The following is a 20236-nucleotide window of genomic DNA, read 5'->3' on the forward strand; positions in this document are numbered from 1 at the left end:
TTCTTCACTGCAATACCACTTTGATTGTGTTTAACTTTATCTTCTATTGATAAAGTTTTGATTCATTCAAAGCTTTGATTATTCCTGTGCAGAAAATTGTTACTGTTCTGTATCAATCAGTACAAGTAGATAAAGTGTAGATTTTCATTTGTGTGTTCATGTGAGTGTACTCGCATGTGGTGCTTACACAGCAGTACACTAACTGTGATGATGCGTGGGCTGATAAGCAGCTTGTACTTTCCTCTTCCCCATGATTCAACTGACAGGGGGATCTGGCTCCTTTCTTCCTCTTCTGCATTTTCTTTGACTGGCCCAATCCAGGAATTATGCTGTTTATCCCACCCTTCTGCTTTCTGCTCATGACCAAATTGCAACACTTACTTTACACTGGGCTTTCAAAAACAATCACTATTAACTGCAACAATCTGGCCATTATGTATTTTAAAACACAAAGTTGATGCACTTGCAACAGGTTTTGGTATCTGTAATCGCTAACAAGTTTTCATCAGGGTAAAAGGCTACACTTACTATATGGGACTTAAATGCACCAATCAAAGTCAAAGCCAATTAAAAGGTCAATATTGCAACAACAAAAAAATCCTTTCAACAGTTTCAGACGTGGAAGTTCAGTGTGGACACAGTTTTTATTTTCAGTTTCATTATGACTCAACCTGTATCTATCCTCTATCTGTTTCTGCCTGTCAGCTTGGAAACCCCCGGACCTCTTGAAAAGTGTAAACAATGGGGTTTAAACAAACCAGTCTTCACAATCTACCAGCATTCTTTCATTTTTCTAACCTAGCCTGTAGAGAAGGATCACCTTTGTTGGAAGCTTCATTGGAATAAGATGGACTTTGACATGTTTTTGTCTGGCAGTGTTTTTAGAGGGCAGGGTTTCTTTTGACATTGGTAATATTTCATTTGAATGAGGGGAACAGCCAGATCTTGAAACCTATTAGATTATACATGTCAGAGACCTCTGTTTAAGGCTACTTAGTGTCATCAGACGGCTGTGAAGCTTCCTGCTGCAGACATGGATGAAGAGACTTCTCTGCTAGACAGAAGACCAACATCATCTGAATCCAGGGTTGGAAACATTTCATTTATTTGTAATAATTCTTTAAACATTCATCAATAGCCCACATATTTACTCTATCATTGATATATTGATACATTGATTGATTTAACAATGTTGTGGAGTGAGTGCTGAGAAGAGATAGTGTTTAACCCTTGTGTTGTATTCCCGTCAAAATTGAAAATCTACTCTTTTCTTGATGCTTTTCATCAATGTTTTAAACTTTTTTTAAATGTTTTTGTCTCTTCTTCAACACTTTTGGCACTTTTTCAATGTTTGTCACTTTTGTGACGTTTTCAACACTACGTAACACTAAGTTATTTACTTCAGTTTTACAGTTATTTTTTGAATCTATGGTCAATAAAGCTCATTCATAGGAAATTATACGTAATGTTTGAGTTATAAAAGCAGAAATCCAGAATTATTTTGACAACAATTATAATATAATAACATTATCACAGACTGGAATATGTCAACTTTTACTCAATACTATTTCAGAACCACTTCAATTGTTTTTTTCAAATGCTATAAAATTGAATAAGATCCCCCAAAATTAATGAAAGTAGAGATTAGTACTTGCCAAAGAGCGTTGTGTGGAATCAATTATTTTGGGTTATTAAAAATAAAGTTGATATAGAAAAACGGGTCAATTTGACCCTAGGACAACATGAGGGTTAAAGACCAAAGTAAACTGTTGGAAATAAACAGCAGTGAGGACAGTGTCAGTCATTTACGTTTGTCTAAGGAAGCTATTCTGATCTTGACTGCTGACCCCTGCCATAGTAAGAAGCCACATGCATGCTCTCTGCTACAGGTCTGCACTGGTCTGAGAAGTTGTGCTACTGAAAGTTGTTTTGTACTATTTCACTCTTCGCTGGATTGTCCCAATAAAAGGTCCAGCATATTCTCATGGAGTGAATGGAGCTGAGGTGTCAGCCATGCTTTTTTAAAGTTTAAATTCATGAAAAACAAAACAAATTAAAGTAAATAAGTAAACTACCTAAGGTAGTCAAGAAAAGATATATTGGTGAAGCGAATGGATTTAGAGGTCTATCTGCAGTGTGCTTTAGAAAGTTTAAGAAGCTCAAAGGAGGCGGACTCATTCAAACACACAATCATGACGCAAATGTAACTCGAAAAAGAAAACTAAATTTCTCTAAATTGGCTTAACTTAATAAAAACTCTTTCCACTTTAAGTGACAAAAAACTGCCTTAAACAGATCCTACAATCTACTGCACAATCACCCTAATCATCGCAAAAAATGTTTATTAACACAACATTTAACCTTAAACAACCTACTTCATACACTTGATATCACTAATGATGTCGGAAAGAGTTGCAGGCAGTGTTCAGTTGCCCCCTCCTTTAAACTCTTTAAATAAACTTAACCATACTCATCTTTGTGTTGATTATTACACACGTGTTGACTATTAGACATTTAAAGTGCAATTGTGACTAGAACCCAAACTTCCCTTTAACTTTAACGGAACACTTTAATCATCATGTGATATTGTAGCTTATGGTATCTATATATGCAGCTTATGCTCTGAGTTTAACCTGAGTTCCACATCCTTCCATCCCAGATCAATAACTCCAAACTGTTCCTGGCCGTCTTCTCGGCCGTCCTGGGAAACTTCAGCTTCGGTTACTCCCTGGTCTATTCATCCCCGGTCCTGCCGAAGTTCCAGGGCCCCGATGCAGACCCTCGGCTCAGGATGGACACGGAGCAGGCTGCCTGGTTCGGCTCCATCTACACACTGGGTGCAGCGGCTGGAGGATTGGGCGCCATGCTGCTCAACGACCTGATTGGACGGAAACTGAGCATCATGATGTCAGCAGTGCCGTTGACTATTGGGTTGGTCTCAGTCACAACATACAGCTATCAAACTGTGTTGGAATGCAACTAAGATTAATTTGAATACTTTGCTTAATCACAATATCTACTCAACTACATTGCAGAGGGAAGTATGGCACTTCTGCCTCTCCTACATCAATAATTTCGGAATTTTTGGAATTATGCCATCATTACTCTGTGAAGTGATAAGAATGATAACAGGATGGGATGCCTCACCCCTACAGTTACAGAACAACAAAACCAAGAGATGTCAATCAAGTAAAGTACTTTGTACTCTCCCACACAGTCCTGAGAAGAGGTCAAATTAGGCAACATAGGTGAAAACACCTGTGTGGACACTTACATAAAAATGAATTATTACTTCCTAAAATATTATGCGTTATTATTAAAAATAAATTATGAAAATCATTTTGTGACTTTGCAAAAAATTGCATGAAAAATCGGACCCTGACAAAGACATTAATTAAAACTCTATAAAAATAGTGTTCTTTCCACTGTTTGTCTCATTTGCGCTTACGTGCCATTTATGATCATCAGATGGAACATTTCACAGTGTCAGAAACATCTCAAAGTTACATATTATCACTTTAAAATAATTTTTTTCTGATAATGCTTTAATATTTGGAATACAGGACTTTTACTTGTAACAGAGTATTTTACGCTATAGTATGGCTACTTTTACATAAAGCATCTAACGTCTTCTTCCACCACTGCTGATTGGTAGGCCTAGCGGACATGATGCACATGCCTTTACTGGTAAACTATGTGGCATGGTTTTAAGTTAAACGTACATTCTTGTCTGTCAAACTACAATTTATTTCCCTGTTTATCATGCTTTATGTTAATGTCTATTGCGATGTAAGAAAATCCAGAGAAACTGCACACTATGTGTCCAAAACAGAAACTGGAGACATTCGTTATTGGCACTTCACTGTACATTCTCCTTTGTGGTCAGACTGAATTGGATATTTGCTGTTATAGATATATGGATCATGGTGTCTGTGTATGATTCTGCATGTACTGTTTGTTTTAAAAAAACACGGCTGCATTATGTGTGTGTCTTAGATACATGCTGATGGGAGGGGCTGTTGACTTGTGGATGCTCCATGTGGGCCGTTTCCTCACAGGCGTTGCCGGGGGGATGACCGCAGCATCCATTCCTGTAGGTTAATATGATGAGAGAAACTTTTGTTTTAACCTATGCAATTTTTCTGAACCCTTTCTGAATTAATACTGTGTTTATATAACTGTTTGTGTGTCCTTTGTGTGTCTTTGTCACAGGTTTACATCTCAGAGATCTCCCACAAAGCAGTGAGAGGAGCTATGGGCTCCTGCCCTCAGATCACTGCTGTGTTTGGGGCCCTGACGCTGTACGCCATGGGTAGGGACATAACAATACTGCTACATAAATGCTAATTTACTACATCTTTTTTATACATTTAGTTGAAACTCTAATCCAAAGCATCTTACAATTCCTGACAAAGTAGAGACACAACTTTACTTCCTGCCTTTACTCTCTTGCTCGTGCTATCAAAATGCTGAATATCATGTTTTGTTGTGTAGGTCTGGTGGTACCGTGGAGATGGCTGGCAGTGGCGGGGGGGCTGCCAGCTGTGCTGATGGTTGTGCTGCTGGCATTCATGCCCAACTCCCCCAGGAGGCTCCTCTCTCTCAACAGAGAGCAACAGGCTGAGAGGGCCCTCCGTTGGCTAAGGGGACAACACTACAACACAAACGTTGAGCTCAGTGCTATACAGGTGAGAGACTTAAAATGAGGTGGTAACATCACGCCCACACATTGACTTCTGTGGTAAACATGCTTGAGTTTTTTAAATAAATACAAAGAGGTACACACATTTTCTGTGTCTCCTAATACAGCACAGCATCAACACGCAGAGTAAAGTCACATGGTCGCAGCTGGCCAGACCTGTCTACTGCCGGCCAATCATCATCTCAGTGGTGATGCGTTTCCTGCAGCAAATGACGGGCATCACGCCCATCCTGGTCTACCTGGAGCCAATCTTTTCCCAAAGCAAAGTTTCCCTGGAGCCCAGGTTGGATATCTATTATTTATTTTATCTCTTTTATTTGTATTCTTCTCCTTTTTGTCTCTCGTTTTCATTTCTCCTCTAAATGTCGCTTTTTGCTTTGCTTGTATCAAATGTGCTTCATGAGTAAAGAATTACAGAAACAGATACAGAACATTTGGCTGACCTCTCCTTGTTCCGTGTCTGTCAGGTATGATGCTGCCATTGTAGGTGCGGTCCGCCTATTTTCTGTTGCCGTGGCAGCCAGTTTAATGGACAAGGCGGGACGCAAAGCCCTGCTGTACACGTCGAGCCTGCTGATGTTCCTGTCCTCTCTTACTCTGACAATAATCTCCCACACCACACCTTGCCTTCCATGCCCCACCCCTCCTAATCACACCATGAATTGGGACTACAGCTCCCAAAATCCTATTGGAAACACTTTAGATGCCAGCCACCAAACTGCGGGCCTTATTCCTCTCATTAGCACCATGGTGTTTATATTTGGTGAGTGTTTCAAGTTACTCGTTTTGTTGAAAAAACATGCTTGTGTTAGTCATAAAACATTTTGTTTTGGGTTATTCAGTTTAATTGGCTTCAATTATGTTACCAGGCCTTACTAAATTAGAAAAATGTTTAAAACTTCACACAGGGTTTTGTGGTGCTACTTAGATTAAAACATTATTGCTCTCACCTGTCCAAAATAAGAACTAAACACAACAAATTATTTTTGTAACTTTTTCATATAATTGACTTATTTTCAGCCAAAGTAGAGTCTGATAAACCTCTCAAAACATAGCATGGTGTGACTGTGCCCTGAGAATGACTGTATGTGCTTTTGTTGTATGTATGACATTTGCTTTAAAAAGCTGTTTGCATTGTCATCACATTGTTGGTTATCTCCTAGGATACGCCCTGGGATGGGGTCCAATCACATGGTTGCTGATGTCAGAGGTGTTGCCGCTGGTTGCTAGGGGCGTTGCTTCGGGTCTGTGTGTGACTGTCAGCTGGTTGACGGCATTCATGATCACACACGCCTTCACACACCTGGTGGACTGGTACGGCCTGTACGTGCCTTATCTGTGTTTTACAGTGGTATGTGTGCTATGTCTGCTGTTCAACGCAGTGTGCATCCCAGAGACTCGCGGACGCTCACTGGAAGAAATAGAGAACTATTTCAGGACAGGACGAACGTTCACCATCAACAGAAGCAATTCCACTGCACAGTCAAGCTGAAGCCTGACAAGCCCTTTAATCAGCAAGGAGTCACTCCCAAGATGCACCTGTAAAACAGTGCTACTGCAAAGTGATCCTTTAGATTGTCAATATTGTGGGTGTAAGAAGAGAGTGTATGTTGTACAGGATGTGAAGCCCTCTGAGAAACCATTAGGTCAAGAAGCAGTTTACACATCCAAATAATAACATGTTACAGTTGAGAGTGACAATCTTTAAGATTTCAGTCTCAGTTATTTCTAGTTGTGTGAAAACAATAGAATTGTGATGAAAGTTTAGCAGTCTGGAGGATAGAAATATAATTAATTTCATTCTATTACTGGGCTCTGGAGTCTTGTTGTTAATACATAAGCTGAAAGTTTTCCAGGTTGGAGATATAATCCCTCCACCTAGTCCTGGGTCTTCCCCGAGACCTCCTCCCAGCTGGACGTGCCTGGAACCCCTCCCTAGGGAGGCCCCCAGGAGGCATCCTTACCAGATGCCCGAACCACCTCAACTGGCATATATATGATGGTAATGATAATATATTGTATATTATTATATTTAACCACTAACCACCACGACTACTACGCAATGTACAAGGCAAACATGAAAACACTGATGAAACATAACAGAGATGAACTGACAAATATCTCTAAAAACAAAGCCTTCCTTCTCCTGTGGAAGCAGCCATGGAATTTACACCATAGTATATTCTGACATGTCTGAAAGCAATCTGCACTGAATACTATGTAGAACCATGTATCAACAGAAGACAATTGTTCATCACTTACCTGTTCAGCTCTTCTGATCTGTTGAAAAACAATATTTATCATTACTGTAAATACTTAAATTAAAGTACAAATATGACATTTACAGACAGTTGTTGTTGCCTTGTCAGCTTAGCTGTCCATCACATTGTTTGAAGAGCATGTACTTATTATGTAAGCGATTGACAAAACCTAAAGATTACAGGAAGGGGGCATGTTGTGATTGTGTCATGTCTACACGCTATATAAATTGTCCATAATGTGTTTTATACATTCAGGAAACTAAATCTGAAAGCTAACATTGCACAAGGTGCTGTATTTAAACTGAGATCACAGTTTATATGTTGTTTTCATTGACAGCAGACTTCAAAATGTCAGTTATAAAATCTGATTATATGTACAATAGAGCAAATTAATAATACATTATCCTTAAATGTTCATGAATACGTTGAACAAACTGTCATCATCTCTGGGCCTAAAAATGAGGACAGGAAGTGATGTTGCCGGCACACACTGGTGGCTCAGCAGGCCAGGTCACATGCCAGAGTGCAGTGTCATAGTTTAAATAAGTTGCTGCCTGCCCATAGGATCACCTCTGTGTTGCTAAATCACAGCAGTGAATTACTATATCAATAGACAATGGACATTGAATTTGCACAGAAGTTTCTATCCTAGTATCATTTGTACCTGCAGAATGTTGCTGATGTCCATATTGGAGCGTTATCTAGGGCTCATCTTTTATCACAATTGCTTAAATAGATGTTAGTTTTTCTATGCTCAGTTTCCTGTTAGCTAAGCTAGTAACTATTTTAGTGCTCTGGAGCTAAGGTGTTGGTACCATAACTTTAAGTAGCTAACTTAAATCATACAGACATCTGTTGTGTATTTTACTCTGTTGACCTTTACTGTTGTAAATTTGATATTTTATGAGATATTACACTGTTTTTTGGCACTCTGTTGAGTATATCAGGTAACCATTAATCACCTTGTTAGACAGGACACATCCCTGGAAAGATAATTATAATAATACCTTGGAGGAGATCATCAACTGTACAACAACTGTAGAAAGCAGCACAAACCAACAGTTCAGTGCAGCAACAGATGATCTTGTGCTTTTACAATAGTACACATGTAAGGAACAATTTTAATGGGAGTATCTTTTTTTCCGCTATTTTTGATGATTTGCTGTTGCGTTGTGACGATTTGCTGTCGTGCTGTGGGAATTGCTATCGTGTTGTGGGGATTTGCTCTTGTGGTGTGTGAATTGCTGTCATGGTTTTCACTTCAGGGCCACAGTACTGAATGGCATAATTTTAAATTAACTGTATTTGTTTGGAACTAAATTGCAATAAACTTGAAACTTAACGCAATTTTATTAATTTAATCAAATATAGTTGCTTTAAAATGGTTTTTGATCCTCACTAAAAATGTAACTCTCTGTATACTTCCTCATTCAGTTCACAAGCAGTTTTTAACAATGAGCAATTTACTGTAAATTCACATAAATCAGTTTTTCAATTATTCAAGTTAAGCAATTGAAATTCAAGTATGAATGAGTCAAATTCAGTTTCTAGTTACACAGATTTCTGCCCATAGGTATTGACCTTCTAATGTTATGCAGATGATACTCAACTGTATCTCTTAATTAAGCCTGATTATGACATTGTTCAATATCATTTAACTGAAGGTTTTGGCATTAGACATTTTTGATTTCATGTCAACACAAGTTCAGCAGTCACTTGGCATCTTAACAAATGCAGTAATGTCAAGGCAACATGCAAGTTGAAATATTATTAGACAGCACTGGAAACTAAGAAGAAATAAACAAAATCTGATTTAGTCATGCTTTCTGTCAAATAATATTGTTTCTCACTGGCACAGAAAGAAAAAAAAATACTTTGTTATTTTCTCCTCTGATTTGCTTTTTTATTTCAAACAAGCCATGACTGTTTTAGGATTGTAAGAAAGAAAAAAATAGCTTCATTGATAACCTGTCACTCCCTGTGGCTTTGTTCCAAGCTACATCTCACATTTTTAACATACCTTTAAAAGAGTTATTTTAAGGCTGCAGGCATACTTCTCAGCTGCTTGAGGCTAAGAGTCATGGATCACCTAATAAAACTTGTATAATGGGAATTGTATGGATTTTTGGAAGTGGGTTTGTATGCTGTACATATCCATAGTAAACGGTAGATGGCAGTCCGCCGGCCTCCAGTTTAAAGAAGCAGGCAGAAGTCCTGAGAACGCATAAGCTAAGCAACATGCTGCTGTGGATAGTGGATAGTGAAAGTTTACACTGGAGCTGTTGTATGCTCTAGTCAAAGCCACCAGACTCCATCGACAAACTTTATTTTACACACACAGACAGACAGGCACACACACACACACACACACACACACACACACTAGGGCTGTGTGGCATGAGGAAGACATGTAATTGGATTATTTTGACTGATATTGCAAGTGCGATATAATTCACAACATTGGAGTGAATGATTACTTTTTTTATAATTATTCTCATTCTCATTGAAAAATAATAAAATGAAAAAAACTAGAGTGTGATTTTTGTGAGGATCTGTACCAAACAAAGTTTTTTTTCTTTGCTCTGCAGGAATAAAAATATAGACCAGGACATCCCTGCAGCACCACAAAACTTAAGTCAGAGTGGTGTCGTATATATTCCCCCCAAAGGCTACACCCCTACACCTATCCTACACACATAAACACGCCTTAGTCTTTTAACAGTGTCTTCTTACGGAATTTAAAACTGTGTAAGGATTGTTCTTTCTCTGAAATGTTGTTCATCAGGCTCATCGAAACACACATTTACACAGACAGACACACACACGCAGACACACACACACACAGACACACACACACACAGACACACACACACTACCAGCTCACCCAGTTTACATCATGTGCAGAGGCAACACCCCACACTCTCACACACACCTTTACTTCTGTAGCTCTTCCACCTGATTGGTTGGTACAAAGAAAAAAATTAGAAAAGAAGATATATTTACAGGCTCTTTAATACAGAAAAAACAATAAAACCCCTAATGCAAGAGTGTCACATTGTGTTGAAAAGTGGTGGGGACATTTTTGTTTCTAGTAGGGGGATTAGTATGAGGTCAGAGTACATTAATTACGACGGGTCGGGAAAAACACAACAAAGGACAATGGTTCATCAAAGGGCAATACAACATCGGGGAAAAAAGACTACTCGACATTAAACACACAACAACTGTGATTGCACAGATAACAGTCAACAAGAGTGCAGATTTTAATCAGGAAGTTAGCTGTGTTAACACGTTTCCTGCATTCTGCTGAATTTTTATTCTACAAATGCGCCTGTTATAACAATTCAGCACGCTTTTTGCTCATGTTTGGAACTTTCTGCACATTGAAAACATTCTGCGTAACTGTGTTTTCTGTGTTCTGCTTTTCGTACCATTATTTAACATATTGACCTTTAAAAGGGGTGGGGACAAAAGAGACAATTTCAAAGACATGCTGGGGACATGTCCCCATCGTAAATGACACCTTTCCCTTTTATGGTTTACTCGTGCAGCATTAGTTTGTAACAGGGGCGTAACACAAAATTAAAATTAAATCTGGGCCCTGTAGAAAGGCATTTTCTATGGGTCCCTCCCCGCATCCACAGCTATTCATTCTAACATCTTTTTGGGCCCTCCTCACATGGGCCCTGGGCACTCAATTCCCCCCAGTCCGATGCCCCTGGTTGGTAATAATAAAAGGTCAGTAGGATTGATGCAGTCTGCCTTTAGAAATGGGCTGTATTCGAAGGCAGTTGATTCAAATCTCTACACATGATGGAAATCAACGTTTATAACAATTAATTTGAAAAAGTAAGTAAGGAGTGCTTAGGCAAGCCACCCCAAGCAGTACTTTGATCCAGTGACCAACAATAGAAAAATGTGGTTTAACTTGTCTGCCCCCAGCTTACTGAAAGAAATTGCAAAACTTTCCAGAAACTGAGCAGAAATTGAGCTGAAATTCAATTATGTTAACAAAAGGAAACTCGGGCAAGTTTGTATATAATAAAACAAATATGTGTGCCATATTCAGAAGGCAAAATGCAACCAAAAGGCACAATTTGGCATCAATTATTGCATTGTGTGCTATTTTGATAGCCAAACACTGCATCATTCACCACCTCTGTGTAGCCTTTTGTCAAACATGTCCAGGGATTGGTTGGATTTGTACATACTGTAGGTCCTTTGTGTGGCAATGTTTGTCATCTACAGTACTTCCATCCGTGTGTTTACCATAATAAAAAAAGCTCCGTATTAAACAAAAGTTTCAAGGGAGCAATAGTCAATTATCATTCGAAGCATCATGCAAGCCTTTAAGGAATAGTTTGATATTTTGGGAATTACACCTTCTTGCCTTTTGGCAGACAGAAAGAGGAAACGAGTGATACAACTCTCATATCTGTTTGGCATTAGGGTACAGGCAGCAGTTGATACCAAAATAAAGACTGAGAACAAGTTCACATTATATCTAATTTAATTTGTACATAAAACCAAAGTATCAAAACGCTGTTTTACTTTTTCAGATACTTTACAGGTTAAAAATGGCATATAATTCTTTTTCCACATCTTGTTCAATCGTGCAGTTGTTCTTCTCTTGCATGCTGACAAACATTCAATTTGTGACATTTTTGTGCGGAATTTGTCAAAAATGAAGAGAACATTGTAAACATTCACGTAAACGCTGTCACTCAAACATTCCAGACGGCCTTCCGGTCAGATTTAAGATTTAGGTAGTCTGCAGGAATACAAAGCACCAAAAGTAAAACTGGCCAATCTCCACTTACAGAAGAGTGATACACAAACATACACACTCCCTTAATAATCTCCACGAAACAAAGAACAAATTAAAGACAACCATTACAGCCTTTAAAAGTTACACCTAAATCACTGAGTGACTCATTCCAGCTGCATATTCAGTCTTTGTTGGTGTGGCTGTGGGTGTGTTTAGGGAGAGGCTTGTAGAAGTATAATGTAGAAGTGAGACAGGTGAAGGCCAGTCACAGGCTGTCTGGACTCTACATCAGTAGCATCTTTCACACACATCTGTGCATACAGACTGGGACAGCCCGCCAAGGTAAGACTCTCAGAGATTAATATGGGATCTACTGAAAAGAGGATTTTATACCACAGATTCAGATTTTGTGATTCTAAAGTTTAAAGCCAATCAACAATGCCTTAAGTGCTTAAGCAGGAAAGCATTAGTAGTTATTAGATTGAAAGTGGAAGGAAAGGTCTTAAGGACAGAATATTCATCTGTATTTTTTTTCTTACTTTAAATCTCACATTAAATCATTGTTAATGAAGCTTATATTGTGGGCCAAACTGTGTGTTTGACGCATTTGGGGTCAGACGGAAAATCGGAGAGAAAAAAACCTTCGGTTGAAATCTTGAGCTCTGAATGAATAAGCAGTTTTTCTCAACAGTAATTGTTTTCACTTGTTGACTGCTCTAAAGTGATGAGTTGAGAGTGACGAGAATGACTGGGTAATTTTCCACTTCTGAATGACTCCCCTCTTTTGTCAGCTGGTCATTCATCACGTATCATGAGAGTCAGGTTGGACCAGCTTAGATGCCACATATGTACATGTGACTCAGATGTGTTTCAGGGTGTTAACTTGAAAAATCATCTTGCTTGGCATCTTGATGAACGAGTTTCATTGAGCACAACATGGGTGATTGGCTCTCTACAAAACTACCAGCTGATATGCTAATATAATAGGACAGAGATATCTGTTTTTGCAAAGAAACCCATCAAACTGTAGGGCTGCGTTGGTATTTAATACATTTTTGATGCCAGGTCCAATACTAGTATATAGATACAATAGTATATAGTAGATACAAATATTTTATATCTGAACAGACAAGTCTGTGAAAAACGGCACATTAAACTTCACCAAACCACGGACTATAGGGGTTGCATCTGCCGCAGTAGTAGGATGTTGCATTAAATCGAACAACACTTTAAGGGATTGGCTGGGAGCAAAACCATGCAAAATGTATTTTATTTTCTAGATCTGGGTACAAAAAGGATCTAACACAGGCATGGATTGAGTGGAGAAGTTTCAATACAACTTGTTACTGGGTTATTTTAGTCGATACCATAAAGGTTTCGAGTGCCGATACCCAGCCCAACCAAACCCGGTTCACTTACTGGGCCGGTTTTTCTAAATCGCTTACAGTTGGTCACAGTCTGTTCTTCATCCATTGATCCAGACACTTGAACTCAGCGAAGAAATTTTAGAGACAGCACACACCATGGGAGCTTGGGCCACGTGACTCTTACAGAGGATGTATTGTTTGATCAGCAGCCTCTAACCTTCCCCCTGTGGGATTTTAAAGTATCTCTGCAATGCGGCTGCCTCCATCAACAGCCTTGTGTCCGGCTGATGACAGAAACAACAGCAGAGGAATGTTTTGAGTATTGGGCTTACTTTTTAATTTCAGCTCTTTTCTGATCATCCATTTGTTTCATGGTGATAGAAACACAGTTTTTTTTTACATTTATACTGTTTTCAAGGATCCTGACTGCACCATAGCTGCTGCAGACACTATGAAGTGCTTTGCAATGCATTATTTTTTTCACTCATAAAAATAGATTGAAAACATGTCAAACTATCATAGAAGAACAGAACACTGATGTAGCTGGAAACAATTGTTTCCTTGACTGAAATGAACAGGACACGCCCAATGTTGCACCAGCTGCTTATTGCAAAGTTGAATACAGCCAACATGTGACAAAACTACTCCGCCAGTTATCCGAGGCCAGTGCTTCCACCCTGTCCATCCGCTTTTACTGTAGGTCTTTATCAAAACAGACACATAGAATAGAATAGAATAGAATAGAATCAGGCTGGAAGGAATGAACTGTAAGATGTCAAATAGAGAAACAAGTTAACTCTTTTCAAGTGATGTATTTTGATGTAATTCTTATGTACATCCATCCCTCACTTTTGAAATGAATCTTGTCAACACATTGTTGTTGATGATGCACTCGCTTAACAGATTTCAGATAGTTTGACACACCCTTGGTCTTGGTTGACAAAACGGAGAAACACGCAGCTCGGTCGCATTCCTGCACCAACATATGGGTGTGTGTCTGTGTTTGTGTTCTTTCTGGGCTACCTTTGTGTGTCCCCCACCAACCAATTGGGAATAGGTTGTCCAATTAAGGGCAAGGCCATGTCACAATTTTGGGAAAAGTATGGCTAAATGAGAGTCAAGCAAGTGTATGTTTGTGTGGGAAAAAATAAATGCTTAGTCATGAAAGATTGCATTTTGTGTTAATATGGAAAGAGAGAAAAAAGATAAGAAAAAAAGGGAGACAAAAGAAGACGAGAGAACTGTAGAGAGCGGTAGAGATTTGTGTATCTTTTTGCCTGTTTGCCTGTATGGGAAGTTTAAACTCATCTGTTAATATGCTTTGTACATCACATATGTAAGACCTTAGGTCTTATTTACTCAAATCTACACGGTGCTACAGTCATGAGAAAGCTGTAAGAATCCATCAAAACAAAAATGTTTCTCTCCAATTAGTAAAAAATCTGGAAAGAAGTGCAAACGATGTGTTACTTTGCGAGCTTTAAATACATTAATAATAATAAAACACTCGTATGTTCCACACTCTATTGTACCCTAATTATGAAGTTATGAGAAGGCAGTGTTTGGTAATTTGTGGATCGGATTGGTCGCACATGACACATGACATCAATGATAGTAATTATGTTTTAATGAGGTCATGTCACATACTGAGAGATTTTACTCATTAGAGGCCTGAGCTGTAAAGTAGTAACTAATTACTGAGTACCTGGATTGACAGGACTGTTATTATGGACGGACGTTCAACCTTTAATTTAACTCCATTTCCATGTAATATTTAGTTGACCAAGGAATTAGCATTTTCAGGAATCTTTGGGTTTAATTATGAAAAGTAAGTATTTTTGTAAGAGTCAGTCTTGAAATTATTACGTTGTTTTTGATAGTATTTATGTTTGGCAATATTTTAGCAATTGCAAATTAACGTAGCCTAAAAATCTTGGTTTTAATTGTCCGTGGCGGAGTCGGCCATTCCGCATGCCCAAGGATTCAAAGGAAACAATGCAGCATGAACATAGACCGCATAAAGGGCATTGATCTGTTTTCCTTCCAATGTTTTCTTTAATACAACATGCTTTTGGGTCTTTTCATATTATTCTAAGAAACATTTAATCCAGTTTTACAAGTAATACTACAGGCACATTATCAAAAAGAGTGTGACAATTCTAACACTGATGAACCAGAAGCAGTACAGTAAAATGAAAAAGAAATCAGAGGGGATTTAGATTTCGAGGTATAAGGATTTTTCTGAAAAATCATCATCTAAATATTACAAATTAAGAAAAAAACGTCCCTGATTCCTCTCAGCCGTCTTCATAACCTTGTCAGTGTGAACAGACACAGGGTAAAATAGCGACAAGTGAAAAATGTTTGCTATCACACCCAAAACAGAGTCACACCCAGGCGTTTTACATTGGGTATACTGACAAGAAATATCCATACAATGCATTACAATACCTTGTGCTAACAATTTATCCATTGTCACTGGACTCAGTATGAGTCAGTCAGAGATGACAGACATTTTCATCAGAGATCCTGACAGATGGTTCTAGTCAGGCTCTGGCCCCATCAGGTGGCAGAAAGCAGCATCATATTTGCCTTATGAGGGGAATAACTTGTTACAGTACTAACCATTGCTAACAAGTAGGAGCACCATTTGTAACAATCTGTTTCTGTCTGTGCTCTCTCTGCAGCACAATGACTTCGACTGCTAAAAAAGAACCTCCTCCCTACATCATACCAGGTAAACCTGAACACACCGTGGTTGTTCTAATTATACATCCATGGCTAACACACCTCATCATCATCATCATTATCATCAGATTGTCTCATTAACTCCTGTTTCTGTCCCTCCCTTTTCTTCTTGTCCGGTAGATGGGCAGGGTCAGAAGGATGTGACAGTTTACCACGTCCACACTCCATTCAACCTTCCATCCAACTCAGAGAGCGCCTCTAATTCCACGCCAGGTAAACTCACACCTGATGTAACACTTCATAGAAACGCACATCAAAAACCTTACCTACAATTGACTCTAGTACACAGTCAACTTTCCCTCTTGTCTTCTCATCCCGTTTCTTGCAATCCTCCTTCCTCTTGTTTCCCCTCCCTTTCTCCCTCTATCAGTGTTCACCGGCGGCGGCGGCGGCGGCGGCGGCGGCGGAGGAGGAGGCGGCGCTGGTTCAGGTCTCCAATCTGGAGAAGGCAAATCTAGGTTTGTGAGCTACGATGGAGCGCTGGGGCATTCTGCCGGCATGACCACCTGCACCTCCTGCCAGCAGCAGGTCATGACCAACGTCACCTACAAGGCTGGGACATACGCTTGGCTGATGTGCTTGCTCTTCATCTGCTGCGGGTGAGTGTGTGCTTCAGGGTGCTTGTCAGACTTTTGGCATGAGCATACTGACCTGTTTGGGGGCTGTTGGGCCCCCACAGATCACCTTACACAACTTACATCTCTTTTACCTCCAAGTTTCCATAAGGTACAGTGCACACAGAAGACTTATGAAGGACCTTCCAGTTGGAAATGTACTTTAGTGGGATATAATCCCTAACAAAGTTTCAATAATCAAACAAAAGCTGACACACAGTAACTCTTTGGGTGTCATTTTCCTTCAGTTCTCTGTACAAATTAAATGTACGAGAGTCTGGTAGCACCAGGCTAGGCTTTTGAGGCCTCAGCTCGAATGGTTTTAATGTAATGTGAATGTGTACCTCACTTTTACCAAAGGTTCTCAAAGTGTGCAAGATGACATTGTCCATGTTGTCTAAAAAGCCCCAAAACATCCATATCTTACGTAAGAGTGTATGTACTAAGTCAAAACCAAAACTAGACAAACTATTCTGGAGTGGTATATTAGAGCTTGTTGCCTCTTTAAATCTATAGTATTTGAAAAGACCAATAGGGACTACTTTCCCTCTCCTCATATGAAGTGAAAATAAATAGGTTAGACTGAGTTACAAAATCTCGTGCAGGGGATAAATATGTGGTGGTTTATCAAAAAAAGTCCAAAAATGAAACTGACTTTATCATAGTAAGTTAAAGATTTTACTCCTTGGAAAGTTTTTTATTCAAATTGAGGGTCTAGGATAGAGGGTTGTATCATTACAAAGAGCTGGGACAAAGTTGTCTCAAGAACTGTATGAAACTAAGGACTGGTAACGTGGGGGTCCCAAAAGGGGGAGGATGTTTATTCATGTCATTTATTTTGATTTTGACAGCAGATCTCTTGCAAAAATTAAAACTAAAATCTTATGCAAGATTTATATTAGTAAACAACAGATGATCAAAACTACAAATGCATTATGGTCAAAGCAAATTCTAGCCAAAGCTACATGACACTAACTGTGTGTGTGTGTGTGTTTTGTAGGTTAGTCCTTTGCTGCTGCCTGATTCCTTTCTTCCTGAAAAGCTGCAAGGATGCGTACCACACGTGCCCCCGCTGCAACAGAGTGCTCTACGTTGACAAGAAAAAATGCTGTAAATGACGAACATGAGGACAGAAATGGAACCATAAAAAAATGAAATATAATCGCTTGTTATCCTTCTCTTATCAGTTCCACCATTGTTATGAAGCCGACAGAGAAAGGTCACAGTTATAATGTAGCTTATTTTTATGGATGAGCCATTGCATTTGCACAAAAACATTATATTATCAGCAATAAACTGGGAGAAATTGTGTTGTCAGAGCTTAAAAGGCACAATATGTAATGTTTTAAAGACTCAGAGACACTGCCCTCTGCCTGTATTTAGTTTTTTCTTTTGATTAGTAATGGTGTTTTGGGGGGTGTAACCCCCAGCCAATAACAATGCGGACCTTAGGTAGCCCTCTCATTGCCATCCGAACCGCCACTTGGCCCGCCAGCGTGTTATATCTACAGGCCCCCAGGAAGGGTAACTTGCTTTGAAGCAAATTGAACATAGTGGCCAAACAGTGAAAGTAAATCTCCTGGCCCGTCATGTGACACCCTCTGCCCAAAAAATACTTTTTCCGATAGACTTCGATGCTGAACAAGGCGTATCATTACATATTTTACCTTTCATTATCATGTTCACACTTTTTTTTTTTTAAAGCTCTGGAAACTTGAATTAAGCACTTCCCATGCCATTTTGGGAGCTGTTTTAATTTTGTTCCATTCCATCCCACCATATTTTTCTATCATCCTTTTCAGAAACTTCTGCATAAGGTATATTGTTAAGACAAAGGCTTGTAAATAAACTATCAAATACTTTGTTTCAAAATGGCAATACTTAAATAGAGTATCAGTATCTAAAAGTGTACTTACAGTAAGTACAGTAGCTACTCAAGTAAAAGTACTTAGTTACTTTTCACCCTTATTGTGACAAACTGCGTAGCTTTATTACAAATACTTTTGCCAACAGGTCCCTCGGTGTGTCTTTAATTATGGATAATGAGTTTGTGTGTAGTGTATTGCTTGGGCTGTGTTTGTAGGAATCATTTTGGAATGAATTTTGCTTGTCCAGAAATGCAATAAATAAGCTTCACTTAAAAGAAACAAAATCTGGACCTCACTAATTTCCAACCCCGGCTACGGCCAAAACCATCCCAATGATGCTTTCTGAAGGAATCCTCGAACCGTGTATGCTGTGTAGGGTCGTTGCGCAACAACATTAAGGATTTCACATGTGAGTTGAACATTGATAGAATTGTAATTATCTCTGTTCACAAACTGATCCTCATGTCTAGCAGGGGCTTTTAAGTGCACACGAGTAATGTTGGACTCCACACAGTTTGGGGAATCTAGCAGTGAACAAATGTGCGCAACCCTGAAAATCATGGATTTATTACTCCAAAATTACCCCCAATTACAGTTGCATAGCAGCAGAGTAAAAGTTACTGTGGAACAGCAGAGAGAGCGCAGCTGCACTGTTAACAGCTCCAAATCCTGTTCAAGTAACTTGGGAAACAAATAAACTACTAGATCTATAATCTAGCAGCAACTGGTCGTTAGTTAGTGTGGCCATTGGGTTGTTCCTGTCCCGGAACACTCCTTCTGGAACAACTTTGTTCTCCTTGATAAAAACTCAGCCATAGTAGTTGAGAATAAGTAGCTGTTTAAGGTTTCTTTTAAGCTTCTTCTTTAAGTTGGTGCTAAGGATGATAGTGCAACACTTTATCAATTAAGGCATTCCTTAAGATAAAAAAAAAAAAAACACAACAGAAGGATGAAAACCTAGGTATTTTAAGAAATATCATGGACAGAACCTAACCCTTATACTGTCCTTCTGTCCAGCATGCACTTGTTTATCATGTATTACGCCTTGTTAAGCAACTTCATTCCAATTTATTGCCCCTAGTTTTACACTTATTTTTGGAATCCACAGTCAAATTTAATTTATATGAAATAATACATACTATTTGAGTAAAGAAACGTGAAAATTATGAATTATTTTGACTAATGGTTGAGATCAGAGGAACATATGTTGATGGATAATCACAGACATGTTTATGTCAAAGTGCTGTCATTTCGTTTCTCAAAGAGAAAGTTCAAAAACATATCAATTTTGACCCAACGTCAAGAAGAGGGTTAAAGCAGCAGTGTGTTTAATGTAGGGTGTTCTATCGGCATAAATACAATATAATAATCAGTTATTATGATTGTGATGCACACCACACATGCCCCCAATGCAACAGAGTGCTGCACATTGACAAGAAAAAATGCTGAAAAAGTTGCTTATTTTCATGGATGAGCCACTGCATTGGCCCCTGCCCACCACCCCTACTTCCGGCGCCCTTTCTCTGCTCTGAACACACCTATCTATCTTCATTTTGATCTCAACACACATGTAAAATGAAAGCAATACCAGCATCACTGTTGTGGCTGGTAAACATTAATTAAATATCATCTATATTATTGTTGTTGGAAACTTCTGCAGACAAATATGCTTTTAAAATGAAGGTTTTATCAAATACTTTGTCCAGCTTTTAAATAAATGACAACACCGTAAAACAATCCATTAAACCAGGGCAGAGAGCAACAATTTGATCGTTCTGTAGTTATTTAACAATACAATTTGTGTTGACATTGTTTTTGGTTAATCAGACATTAAACACCCCAGAATAAAAAAAGAACCCCAGAATTATATTTGTAAGTTTTCAGCTATAAAACTACTCATATCATCAG

The 20236-nt window shown here is 38.8% G+C and overlaps 2 protein-coding genes across 4 annotated transcripts; both read left to right on the top strand.

The window, feature by feature from the left end:
• The first annotated feature begins 714 nt into the window (after positions 1-714).
• On the top strand, positions 715-7363 carry slc2a6 (solute carrier family 2 member 6). Of its 2 annotated transcripts, XM_034895102.1 has the most exons (9): positions 726-909; positions 1007-1087; positions 2660-2931; positions 3997-4093; positions 4213-4312; positions 4495-4688; positions 4810-4985; positions 5170-5465; positions 5866-6194. In XM_034895102.1, exons 2-9 carry the CDS (start codon positions 1034-1036, stop codon positions 6192-6194), a joined length of 1518 nt encoding a protein of 505 aa, XP_034750993.1. In that variant the 5' UTR covers positions 726-909; positions 1007-1033. The 2 variants fall into 2 exon arrangements, with proteins under 2 accessions (XP_034750992.1, XP_034750993.1); XM_034895101.1 differs by having other exon boundaries at positions 715-1087; positions 5866-7363.
• A 4571-nt stretch (positions 7364-11934) lies between these two features.
• Positions 11935-18320, top strand: si:ch211-157c3.4 (uncharacterized protein LOC561592 homolog). 2 transcript variants are annotated; one of them, XM_034894517.1, is made up of 5 exons: positions 11935-12073; positions 15786-15835; positions 15967-16059; positions 16217-16445; positions 17461-18320. In XM_034894517.1, exons 2-5 carry the CDS (start codon positions 15790-15792, stop codon positions 17576-17578), a joined length of 486 nt encoding a protein of 161 aa, XP_034750408.1. In that variant the 5' UTR covers positions 11935-12073; positions 15786-15789; the 3' UTR covers positions 17579-18320. The 2 variants fall into 2 exon arrangements, with proteins under 2 accessions (XP_034750408.1, XP_034750407.1); XM_034894516.1 differs by having other exon boundaries at positions 11985-12073; positions 15964-16059.
• The last annotated feature ends 1916 nt before the right edge of the window (positions 18321-20236 follow it).

This window comes from Etheostoma cragini, chromosome 15 (genome assembly GCF_013103735.1).
Source record: "Etheostoma cragini isolate CJK2018 chromosome 15, CSU_Ecrag_1.0, whole genome shotgun sequence".
NCBI lineage: Eukaryota > Metazoa > Chordata > Actinopteri > Perciformes > Percidae > Etheostoma > Etheostoma cragini.

Coding starts and splice junctions, on each gene's coding strand:
- slc2a6 (XM_034895101.1), top strand. CDS start 1,034: ATGGATGAAGAGACTTCTCTGCTAGACAGAAGACCAACATCATCTGAA. Junction 1,088..2,659: donor CAACATCATCTGAATCCAGG/GTTGGAAACATT, acceptor CTTCCATCCCAG/ATCAATAACTCCAAACTGTT. Junction 4,986..5,169: donor AAAGTTTCCCTGGAGCCCAG/GTTGGATATCTA, acceptor CGTGTCTGTCAG/GTATGATGCTGCCATTGTAG.
- si:ch211-157c3.4 (XM_034894516.1), top strand. CDS start 15,790: ATGACTTCGACTGCTAAAAAAGAACCTCCTCCCTACATCATACCAG. Junction 15,836..15,963: donor TCCTCCCTACATCATACCAG/GTAAACCTGAAC, acceptor CTTCTTGTCCGG/TAGATGGGCAGGGTCAGAAG. Junction 16,060..16,216: donor CGCCTCTAATTCCACGCCAG/GTAAACTCACAC, acceptor TCCCTCTATCAG/TGTTCACCGGCGGCGGCGGC.